Raw genomic sequence first — 12,872 nt, forward strand, 5'->3', positions numbered from 1 at the left:
GAAATTTGATAAATAATTTTCTTAATTTTACAGGCAGAGAAAGTACATATTTCTCTAAATCAAAACAATGTTTGAAAAGTTTATAAATCTGGCCCTTGGAAGAGTCATGAATATCAGAAGACCACTTCCGAATAAATTGATCTTTGAAAATCAGATTAACTGTTGTAGATAACCATTTAACATTTACGCAATGACCTTGCTCATTCCAAATATTTGAAAGTCCACACATGTTTAAAAATTTTTGAACACAGTCAATCCAAGGGTTTTTATATCCAACTTTTTCATATTGGGTACAAAAATATCTATAAACAATATGAACAATTTTATTTTCTGAGTGTAACAATTTTGCCCAGTATGTAATCATTCTTGAATAAACCTTGATATGTAAAACTTATACGGTACCAATTTTGATGCACCAGATGCGCATTTCGACAAATAATGTCTCTTCAGTGATGCTCAACCGAAATGTTTGAAATCCGAAATAACAATGAAGTTATAGCCAAAAACAGCGTGCCAAAAAAAAAGTGTAGTCAAATTCGTCTAAGGATAAGAGCTCTGCATGAGGGAGATAATCCTTAATTTTGAAATGAATTTCTAAATTTTATAACAGCAATTAAATATACATCCGTATTTTCAAGAAAACGCCCAGATTCTCCGTATATCATATTACTAGGAGTTGAGCTTTTCAAATTAAAAATAGTTTTTCATAACCCCAAATTTCACATCCATAAAGTAAAACAGGTACAACCACTTTATCAAATAGATCAAGTTGACATTCTACAGATAAATTAAATTGTCTAATTTTTCGTATCACACCATACACACATGTAGCTTTTTGAGCTTGTTCACTTGCTAGATACAACGATAAATTGAAATTCATACCAGGAAGATACAAAATATGATGTGCTAAACACCACTTACCAAATCTTAAAACTGCATATCCGTACCTATTCCATGTATTGTTAACTTTTGATTTTAAGCAGAGTGTCAGAAGCTTTTTTCCCCAGAGACTGTAAGGTTGATTTGAGATCATCCGCGATTCCATTTTACACATTTGAAAACATCTGAAAAACTGAAAGAGATCATATTGATTGACCGTCCTTGGAAATCCAAGAATCAATGCACTTAGACCTTCTCGATAATAATAATAATATTTATTTATATAGCGCCCCATATGACTAGAAATAACCACTCTAAAGCGCTGCACACAATAGAAATGATACAGCATGTTATAAACGTAGTAAAAGGAAATTTTGATAGCATTAAGACAGATAATATCAAAACAATGCTAGAAAACCATCAATAATGTGAAGTAAAATTACTAAAATCTAAAACATGATATGCATGAAAAAAGTTCCACGCCGTACAATCAAATGACATCAAATACAATAGTTGAAATAATTTTCAATACCTGACATTGCCAGCTTAAATAGAAGAATCTAATGTATGGCATTGTCATGACAAAATATTGGAAGAAATCATATTGACCCACCTTTTCACAATCCAAGGCCTTGTCAAATAAAAACAAATGTTCAATAAATGTGAATCATATCACAGTCATGAAACCAAGACCTTCCCTTCAAAAACCATTTCTTTCATATTCATCCACACAGAGCCTTACTGTTAATACTCCAGCTCGAATCAGAACAAAAGTTATTGAAATTTGAACCTGTTAATATACTTTGGTGTGGTGTGTATTCCAAGATGTCAACAGTATATTGTTTATGCTCCATGTTTTTACCGAACATTAATATCCAGAAGGCTCCTGATGGCCATTTTGAAACAATTTACACATGATAATGTGATTTGTAGCTCTGCTAGCTAACCTGATAGGTGGTATTAACCGATCATTCTCAAAACGCCAATTTTGCGTGAAGTCATCAACTACCTCGAAGTCCGAATACGAAAACAGTGGGTTAAACCTTCTCAATTTCATATTTCGAACACTGGCAGACCTATTGATAGTATGTGGACCCATATCTCGTGGAAAAATTAAATTGTGTTTGTTTCTAGGAATCCAAAAAACAAGAAATGAAATTGAATTTCGAAGCATTTTGAGAAGAAAAAAAAATCAGATTTATAACTCAACAAACTTGAATTGATCCCTGACCTCTGGCAAAACATTCCAGCGAATGTAAATGTACTTTTTCGAATTGTAATTACATGTAAATAAATACTTATAGCGAAACATATTAACTCGAGGTTCGTATAAACGTCTGGAATTTTCATCCTTTGATAAGTATAGCTGAACAAGTTTTGACCGACCTTATTTTTAATTTCTGTGACCTAATTTTATAATGATTAGAAAGTTAAAATGTTGCTGTAAAATGATTGCTAGCGGATGGGATGCTGTTTTCCGCAAAGGTCATGACGGTGTAGTATTGTTCATACCGAACAAGGATGTCTGAATAGTACAGATGATATCACCCATGACACCAACTGCTGGAATAACTTATCGGACGACAATACCCCATGCGGAAGCAAACTACTGAAAATACGGACGAAAGATCAAACGATAACAATAATAGGAACCAATTCCACGTTCTCCAGTGGATGGAGCGGAAACAGATCACCAAAGGCCGAGACGTGCAACATGAAAATAGCAACAGGGATAATTTACATAGGGAAGAGCCCAATAAAGAGACCAATCAGCAAGAACCTTTGAATTAGGAGAAAAACAGTCATTGTCATAAAAGACGTGAACCTGTCGATAATTTGCATTTGTAGGTTATCTGTATTTGGATTTTGCTCACGATTAGGTGTCTATTGAAATTACATCAACATGTATTTATATATTTTTTGCAGGAGGGGAACGAGGAGGGTGATTTATTTCTTTATGCAAAAGAAAAGACTGAAAAGGTCAACGTTCTCTTCATGGAAGTAGGTTTTCCAATTTGTAGTTGTCACTAAAAATAATTTCAAGATCCAGTATTTTCCTTGCATATATTTGAATTGATCTGGTAAAATGATAACATTTCACGTGTCAACAATTCACACAAGTTACGTCCCTTATCCGCCATCTTGTGGTGAGAAAATCGTATTTCTCTATGTTGGTTTGTGTGATTGTGTGATCTGTAGTTATGACTTCATTCGATTTATAACTGTGAATTCGAAATAAAAGACATCACAGAGTCGTATAATTCTGCTTCATTCTTAGATATTTTATAGAAAGTAAATATTAACGGCAAACTAACAACTTGACGTTATAACAAATGGGATAATTTCAGCTTCTACAGCGTTAACTTCCCATATTTATGTAGCAATATTTCATTATCAACTGCATATGGTGTTTGTATCTCGCATATGGTGTTTATATCTCTCACCTGATTCGATACACAAGAACTTGTTCTGTGTATGTTTATGTTTTAAATCGACGCAGGCTACTGACAAATAAGTTGATAGTGCATGGGGTATCAACAGTCTCAATTAAAGCCAACATTTCGCAAATTCTATGGCCATTATTACGATCTGGTTTACCAACAAAGCTTGCCATGGGGTCAAATGATGTCTGACATGTTTGGAAACTCTCTATTTTGTATTGCTTATAAGAGTTATGAGATTGACCACTGTGCATTATCTTCACCTTTCATGTTTAAAGTCAGCATTACACAAATTCTATGGTCGTTATAACGATCTAGTTTGCCAATTCAAACTTTCATTGGGTGAAATGCTGTCTGACGTCTTCATACCGCTTGTTAGACCGTTCTTGGCACACTGATTTTGACTACGGATAATTCCGTTTACCTGATCATGATATAGGGCTCACGGCGCATGTGACCGGTCGACAGGGGATGTTTACTTCCCCTTGGTACCCCACCTCTGGTATATCCAGGGATCTATGTTTGTACAACTCTATTTTGTATTGCTTATAGGAGTTATGAGTTTGAATAATGTTCGTTATCTTCACCTTTCATTATCTTTCTCTCATCTGCAGTCAATTAAAGTAATGCCTCATGGCGGAGGTTGTTGGTTGACCTACCTTAATTAAATTCATTTAATGTGTAATATAATATAACTGAACATACAACTTATTGTTTACTAATCAACAGTTTCGTCATTGAATAGTTAACTATTCAGCTGTTAAATATTGAATAGTCAAACTATTCAATAACGTAACACAATGAAGACGTTGACATTAAAATTTTGCTAATAACAACTTCTTACTTTAATCTATAGAATACAGACCAGCAGCCAATGGTTAATCTACTGGAGAATTGTCGCCGATATAAAACTGAACTTCAGCTAGGCCAAGACTTAGAGGAAGCCCAGAAGGAATATCAAAACCTTCTAAAACGGACAAAAGAAACGCAGTCCCTGGAAACAGTTTTACAAGTATGAACACAAACTGAATTTGTTAACTACATGTATTCTTTAAATTATTTCATAATTACGCATAATGGAAATAGTCACTCCTGTTAATGTTTGTAATTCAGTGCTTTCTCCTCTTTCGCTCACCTGATCTGAAGGCCCAATTGATCTTTTCTGATAATATTTTGTCTGGCGTCAGTCCGTCCGTAAACTTTTAACGTTTTTGAACTTGTTATTTAGAATAACCGGGTCAATTTCAACCAACCTTGCTATAAAGCATCCTAGGGTGAAGGGGATTTAGAATTGTTCAAATGAAGAGCCACACTCTAGATAATGAAACAATAATGAAATTAGAAATTAGAAATCTGAACTAGAAAAAAACCAAAACTTTTGTGTTAGCTTTTTTATGAGTGGAGATTCATATCGGTCTAATTATGCCCCTTGGGCGTAGGATGGGGCGATAATAGGGGATCAAAGTTGATATTGGTATATATAGGATATGCCTTTAAAAACGCTCTTCTCAAAATTAACCGAATCATCACGAGTCATATTTTAATATGCAAGCATCCTCGGGTAAGTTAGGTTAAAGTTAAAGTTAAATGGCCTCATGCTAGGATGCTAGGATGGGACCACAATGGGGGTGTGTGTGTTTATATGGGAATTTCTTAGGGAAAATTGTTAAAAGTCTTTTTTTCTCTCTAAAGCAACAGTGTCATCATCAGTGATATTAATGTGATAGCATCCTCAGGTAGTGATGATTCTAGTTTATTTAAATCATGGACCTGGAGGGTAGAATGGGGCCACAATAGGAGATTAAATTTTTTATTGTAATATTGGAAGTTTTCAAAATAAGCTTCTTCTGACCATCAATTCTGTGATTAGTCATGTCTGAATATGCTAGCATCCTCAGACACTGCAGATTGATGTTTCTTCAAATCAAGGCTCAATAATGTTAGGATAGTCCTGAATAGGAGATCAAAATTTGACATTGGCATATGTATTTGTAATCTGATTTTTTCCCCAATCAGAAACCACTGGCAATGATTAATTATATTGATATGTACGCATTCCAATGTAGTGCAGATCGATATTTGACCAGAGTTGTGCTTCAATTTGGATTCAGAGTGTCAATACAACCTATCATTGGGTCAAGTGCTGTCTGACGTGTTTCATACAGACCCTGAAGCGTGCTACTAACCTCCAGAGCGTTTCGTTTCGTTCCGTGCAAACCGTTCCCCGTTCCGTGCAGACTGTTCAGCTTTTCGTGCAAACCGTTCACCGTTCCGTGTAAGAATCGTTTCGTTTCGTGTAAACCGTTCACCGTTCCGTGCAGACCGTTCACCGTTCCGTGCAAAGCGTGCAAACCGTTTCGTGCAAGAATCGTTTCGTGCAAGAAACGTTTCGTGCAGTAGCCACGCCTACAGAAGCGTGCATACCGTTCAAGCCACGCCTCGTGCAAGTCCTTCCGCTATGGCATCCAGGAAAGGTGGACGTAGATTGTCCTTAACTTTGCGTAATTTAAAGTAAATATTAGTCCAGATTTATCTTGTTTTCACATACACCTTTCATGGCTGGTATTGTCTTTCTGATGCCGGGATATTGAAGCCCTTGCATTAAAAGGTCTCATCCTGTAAATTTATCACCTCACTTACCTTGGGTACTGGAGATACATCTTGTTGTTTTAACGATTTAATAACTGAATACCTAGTACTTCTACAGGGAACTTTAAAGTAACATATACAATTTTGATTCTATTTAATTTTGTTGATCAAATTTATATTCATTTTACGTTATTGATCAACTAATATATACACAACAAGTCACATACGTTACACACACACACACACACACACACACACACACACACACACACACACACACACACACACACACACACACACACACACACACACACACATATATATATATATATATATATATATATAATGAATGTCATAACAAATACATTGTACTCTTTTTGTAGAACTTGTTACACTCTGAAGAGCCGAACTACACGGTGAAAGTGCTAAGTGTAATTAATTAAATGTGGATCATTTGTACTTAGTCATCGTTGGATATATTATATATATATATGCCTAGATGGTCGAGCGGTCTAGCGCGCTGGTTACATGCTGCTAGGAGATTTGGTTCCGCAGGTCGTGAGTTCAACCCCGGGTAGGGGCGAAAGTGGGTATCCAAATAAAGTGAAATTTCTGTGCTTTATCTTTAATATTTCTTCACTTAGGGCAGTTATGTTCATTCAAGAGTTCATTGCTATTTCTGTGCTTTATATATATATATATATATATATATATATATATATATATATATATATATACATCACATGTTATATCCTTTATGTTATATTTATGCATGTATACCTCTAAATGATAAGTAGGTGCAGTCTCATTGATAAACAGAATTCAAAGCTCTGGCATCATATGTTGCAGAAAAGCACTAGTTATAACAACATTCACTTGATGTTCAGTCACTTAATTCACTTAAAAAGATTTACATTGATATATATATTGATTGCCTTGATCATGAACATGTACAATGCAATAACCCTAACTTGAAATAAGTGAGCCAAAGTGTACAATATATCATAAATTTACATACATGTATGCAGGGTTCGAAATTAGCGAGAAATACTCGCAAATTGCGAGTAGATTTGAAAAATAGCGAGTAAAAATAGTGGACACTCGCAAATCTTAGCGAGTGGGGATTTACAAACCATGATCGTATTGTATCCGTTTTAAGCCGCGATGCGCCATTCGCTTTTCTTAAAAAAAAAACTTGCACTCAAAATCATACAAAGGCTTACATGAACGAATGATTTCAACAACCGTTTCTATCCGGATTTTCTTTTATGATTTTTAAAGAAACTCGGCGTCAAACAAATGCTTTAGAGGTCGGACATCGCATTATAATGAAAAATATAGACCTGTTTACTTATAGGGGTGATTAAATTGACTTGGTAAAACATAAATTCCGATTTCTTGTTAAATAAATGAATAACAAAAAGCTCATACTTGGAATTCAAGTCTTCTGGTAATTAATTTAATCAGAATTTTCTATCTACATTAATTCATTTTCATACTGAGGTCGGGTTGTAGTCACGGCACGAGTGCACTGCTCACCGTGTAGGCGATTACCCAAAACAAAAACAAAACAAAAAATCATGGGACTCGTGATCGTGCTGCTTATAAACCACGAGTCTGGGATTCACTTTGAAAAATTACTCGTGACAACCCTGACGTGGCATGAAATTGGAAGACATTGGATCTATACCTGCAGTAAACAGGTTGTGAATATTAGAGGTGCGATGGTCAAGAGACCTAAACATTGCATCATATGACTTACGTAAATTAGTGTTTTGTCCAAACGATGCCTGTTGACCCACTAGGCTCAGTAATGGTGGGGAAAATCATTGATTAAAAAAAAAATGAAAAAAGAGCACTACTTCATTATTTTTATTTTAGCTTGTAGGTTTTCATTTTAGCCTGTGGATCTTTTACCCACAGGCTAAAATTAGCCTGTGGAAGAAAAAGTTAATTTCGACCCCTGGTATGTCTGGTGGCATTTCACATATTTGAAAGATAGTGCACAAGTTTTTCAATGACAGTCTTTGATTTTGATACTCTGCATTTCTTTGAGTTTGGTAGTGGGTCACTAAAGACATTGCGAATGCCATTGTTTGGGTCACGTGTACGTATGACTTTCAGTTGTGCTAAATCCAATGAAAGTCCAATAAGTTTTTTCATGGTAGCAACAGAAATCACTTTCAACTTCACAAGAGGCTCCAAAGATGATTTGCAGCTGTAATAGCATAATCTAAAAACATCATCACAGTTACAATTATCTTTCAGTTTCTCATAGAAGAGCCTTTTAAGGACAATGACATCTGCGAGAGCATTGTGAGCACTGTATGTCTCTTCCAAAAGTTTCAGGACAATATTTTCTTGACGATAATTACCGACCTCTGCTTTCGGGTAGATTCTTTTTGACAACTTAGAGTATCGAGAAATCCAATAACTGATGAATTAAATCTCTGTACTAAATTATATTTTGATAGTTGGTGAATAAGTACAGGAACATCAAAACTCTGTATATTATGATCAATCAAAACTGCATTGGGGAACATTAAAACAAAGTCCAAAAACTTGTGAAGGCTATCAGCAATTGTTGTAGAGTCTACAGCACCATCATTCAGCTTCAGAACTCCTCCAGTATAGGTCAATCCTGCAGCAACTGAAGCACCAGTGCTAATATGGCAGGTTGGTCTTGTGTACACATGACATTGAGCATATCCACAGACACAGGCAATCTGAAGGATGTCTAATGTTCTAGCTGTAATGCAAAAATACATGTGACATAAAATGCATTAATCACATCATTCCATAATGATCAATTATAACTTTTCATCTTTAACCTACCTAATCCAGTAGTTTCTAAATAAAAAAAATATCAAGGGATTGCTGTCTAATGATCTATCCTCTGGAGCAATGTTAATATCTTGAATGTCAGCAACACCATTAAGTCCAACACTGGAACTGTAAGTCTCACCTAAAACAGAATTACTAACTACAAATATGTAATCATAAAAGGAAGATCTAACTTACATTCTTCTGATTTTCACTTTACAACATGTACAGTGGATTTTTAATTTACCCTCAAGCACTGACTGTGTAGCATCTTTTGATAGTCTCTCACTCTTCAGTTCAAGACGCCTTCGCTTTTTACTGCGTTCTGCTTGGCGTAACCGCTTTCTCTTTAGGGACTGGGTTAATTTCGTGGTATACTTGATGGTATATCTCCCAGGGGACATCTGACATCGTTTGTTAAGCTGAGAAAAAGACACTTGATAACCAGTAATTGGTATAAAAAAAGTACATGGTACAATACACATGTAGTAAACATGCATTTCTGCCATTACATATAAATGAAAAATTAATGTATGCATTTTATATGATGTGCAATTTTCAAAATGTTTACCAACCATACATACACACATAAATAAAACAAAATATGAATAAAGTACCTGCCCCCTCCCCCTCCCTTTATTAATGGAATAGCCCCAAATTAGCTTTCCTCAAGTTTGTTAATCATTATTATATAACACATCACATTTACTTATAAGCATGCAAATCATCTGTCTCCTTGGTGACATGACACTATCAATACTAACAAAGATTTCTCTAAAACTATATTACATGTTTGCACAGTTAGTATATTAGTATTAAAAACAAAGGTTTAAATGTTAGTTGCAAAATGGCCATATTGGATATTGGTCACACGATGAAACAACATAAACTGAAATCATTAAAGATATTTGTAAACAGTTGTGAAAATTCAAATGCACATGTAATATAACCTGAAATACAAGTGTTGGAGGAACATAACTTGCATATCAATTTGTAAAGATCCACTAGGTTGACTGTGAACTCTGGCCAAGAAGTCTTAACAATAAACTAAACCTCAATAAAATAAACAATGTGAAACCATTGAAACTGTCAACATGAACTGCATCTGAAATCAACTGTTCTACCTCAGTGATATATTTGTAACCATCATTCTTTTGGCAAACACTGGCAGAAACCCTTGTTTCTAAACTTTCAGAACCTCCATAAAACCTGTCATAATAATCATGTTGGCCTCATATGAATGTATTTTTGCTAAAAATGAATTACTGGTAACACATGTACATAAAATAAGATTACTACAAACTTACATTCTTTTGGGTGCTTTGCTGGCTACCATGTGGTTAAAATTTTCGTTGGTCTGTGTTGATCCTAACATTGCAAGTTCGTCAGATTTCCCACCATATATCTTGAAGAGGTCTTGTAATGCAGCACGTAAAGGTCGGTCTGACAGAGGCTTACCATATGGTAAATTCTTTTGCTTGTACCCGGATTTTTCGCTTTTGCACCAAGTTCCACATTTATCATGTTCACCTAAAATCATCAAAATGCTTTCAGTTAGAATTTTTTATAATTATAGATAAAGTATTAGTTTACAACAATATGCTTCTTTCTATTAACATACACACCATATAGGTGAGGAACAATAGTTTGGAGTTCTTCCTGTAGCTGTGTGGGCTCCCTTGCCTCTGTTTTACACAATACATGAAGCATCTTTCTATGTGTCCCCGAACTTTGACATTTTTTAACACTCTGTATGTGGTGCTCATATCCACAAGCTTGCCTGTAAAACCTTTACGTGTGTGATTGCTGTCGCTCTTCTTTGTAATGTTAGGATCCACAGTAGCTTTAACCCTCTTTATGGTGGTAGAATCATTATCCATGACCAGAGTGTTTACCTTCAATTTGTATTGTATATTTAAAAATATTGTCATGTGTATTGATGTAAATTGCCACATTTGCTGCGATAATTATATCATATTCATGCATGTTGTTCGCACAGTACCAGGAAGTCTTGGCATGATGTAAATATAAACAACTGAAACCTACAATATAGTAAAAGCTTTAGAAATACCCGTTTCCCTTCATCCATTATGCCTTGAAGCATTTCACAGGCCATGGCTGGTTCCATTGATTTAGCTGAGGCTGTCCAATTACACGAGCATGTGTGCTTTCTTGGAGGAACTCCCTTCTTCCTAGCATTTGTGCAGATTCTACAACATTTACTCTTAACAGCATATCTTATGCATTTCTTTGTAGACTCTCCAATCAAAGTTGCATGACCTGTAATTACATTGTATGTTAACGAAACATGATATTTTCTTTAAAAGAGTACAGATTTAGTGTCTGAGGTACATTAGGTACTAAGAACATCACAGAAAAAATACTATGAAGGCAGTTTACAAGTTACCTTTTGTTTGAATTTCATTTTACCATGTCTTACTTTCATTTTTCATGCAATAGTAATAAAAAAAATTTTAAGGTATATATTTATAAAATATAATAGACATTACCTGTTAAACTGTTGTAAGCTCGACCAGTTCCTCTCTTCTACCAGGCTCCATCAAAACTTGCAGTTAAATTGCCACCACTCCTAATTAAGTATACAATGCAAATATATTGTATAAATTCTTATTTCAAAAAGAATTCCAGGATCGTGTGCAGCATAAATAGCTTGCATGACATTAGAATGTTGACTTACAGACAGTTGTCACCAATACGGTCATAATATAGTTACAAAATGAAATTTGTTTATGCAGAACAAATATTGCTTTTAATTTTACATTGTAGTAAAATAAAAGACAACATGATATTACATACATTCTAACTTCTTCTTCAAGACTTTTTCTGCACGTCTCTTCTGCTATTTCAGATAAATGGGGCACAAGTTCACGCTCTCTGCACTTGATGCTCCGGGGTGATATTGTTGGAATGTTTAAAGCCGACAATAAACTGTTCACATGCTTCTCACCTAGTCCTACATCTATCATGCCTGTAGTCAATAGAACACTGCCTTAGTTAATAAAAAAACCAGTGATCAATCCCATAAATCATAGAAAGATTGTAACACAATCTCGTTAGAACTTTCAATGTATGACTTACCTGCTGCCAACTTTGTGTTTACATCCCAGGCAGTTCCACCGGCAATGGTCTTGTGTTTACTACCAGTTACAACCTCATTTACAAGTTTACATCCTTCATAACAACATCTTATAAGCAGTATATGACCCAATCCAAATTTTCGCTCACCAATACAATCTTTTAAATGGAGGGGATGACTACAGAGTTGGCAAGCTTTCAGCCCATCTGCTAAGACCTCTATATCAAATTTCAAATACAAGTTGATCAAATTCATTTTATCAAATTATAAATAGTGGGTCAAGCACACTAGTAATGAGTGGATGGAAACAAGAAACAAACACGACTATCAGCTGACTATCTCCACTACGTTTCGATTTTCGTTTGGTTTTTGGTAGGTTTTTTTTTGCATTTACAAATATGTAGGAGAAGTCTTTACCTAATTCAACAATACGTCGTCCTGTACGCCATTCCTCTTCTTCCAAGCTATCTGTCACTGAACATATTTCAACTCCCCGACTCACTGTCTCGCTCGGGTCGGAATTGATAGTGCTGCATGTAGCATATCCATGATCATGGCTAATTGGCACGCTCTTATCCGCCGAAATGTCATCTTTATTTTCCCAACGATTATCTCTCCCTTCCTTTAAAGCCTGAATTATCTTTATTTTCCCCTTTTTACAAAATTTCCCCTTAAATTTCACCATGGCTGATAAAAGCGGCCAGATCTGAATCTATATCGGATATTCATAACGCCACGTAAAAGTCAAACCGATATTGTTAATATATCACATTTCGGAAAACCGGTAGCGCGGTTCTATACTTGTGGCGAGAAGAGTGAAGAAGGGGTTGTTAGAAGACGGAAGAGGTGTTTGTTGCTACAGCAACGGTGTACCCCGTTACAGTTGAATGAGCTTGGAGATCCCAATTGTTTTGATTGATCCCTTTGTTCCAAGAAATGACAAGTAACAATTTTCGTCGACAGGTTAGCACGAAGCCCATGCATATGGCTATACGGGCTCCCAGAGATGGCATGACTGACGAGAACCTTTATTTTATCTGTTG

General features: G+C 35.4%; 1 protein-coding gene and 1 pseudogene across 2 annotated transcripts in view; one reads left to right on the plus strand and one right to left on the minus strand.

Annotated features, from left to right (window-relative positions):
* Positions 1 to 12,872, plus strand: part of LOC125679542 (uncharacterized) — a 41,250-nt gene that overhangs the window by 10,992 nt on the left and 17,386 nt on the right. For both annotated transcript variants that reach the window (XM_048918822.2, XM_056156465.1), the window contains 2 exons: positions 2,806 to 2,880; positions 4,177 to 4,332. In XM_048918822.2, coding sequence (XP_048774779.2) covers positions 2,806 to 2,880; positions 4,177 to 4,332 — 231 coding nt within the window. The remainder of the gene's footprint in view (positions 1 to 2,805; positions 2,881 to 4,176; positions 4,333 to 12,872) is intronic.
* LOC125683236 (uncharacterized) lies at positions 7,767 to 12,644 on the minus strand (annotated as a pseudogene).

The sequence above is a fragment of the Ostrea edulis genome, chromosome 2 (assembly GCF_947568905.1).
Source record: "Ostrea edulis chromosome 2, xbOstEdul1.1, whole genome shotgun sequence".
In the NCBI taxonomy this organism is placed as follows: Eukaryota; Metazoa; Mollusca; class Bivalvia; order Ostreida; family Ostreidae; genus Ostrea; species Ostrea edulis.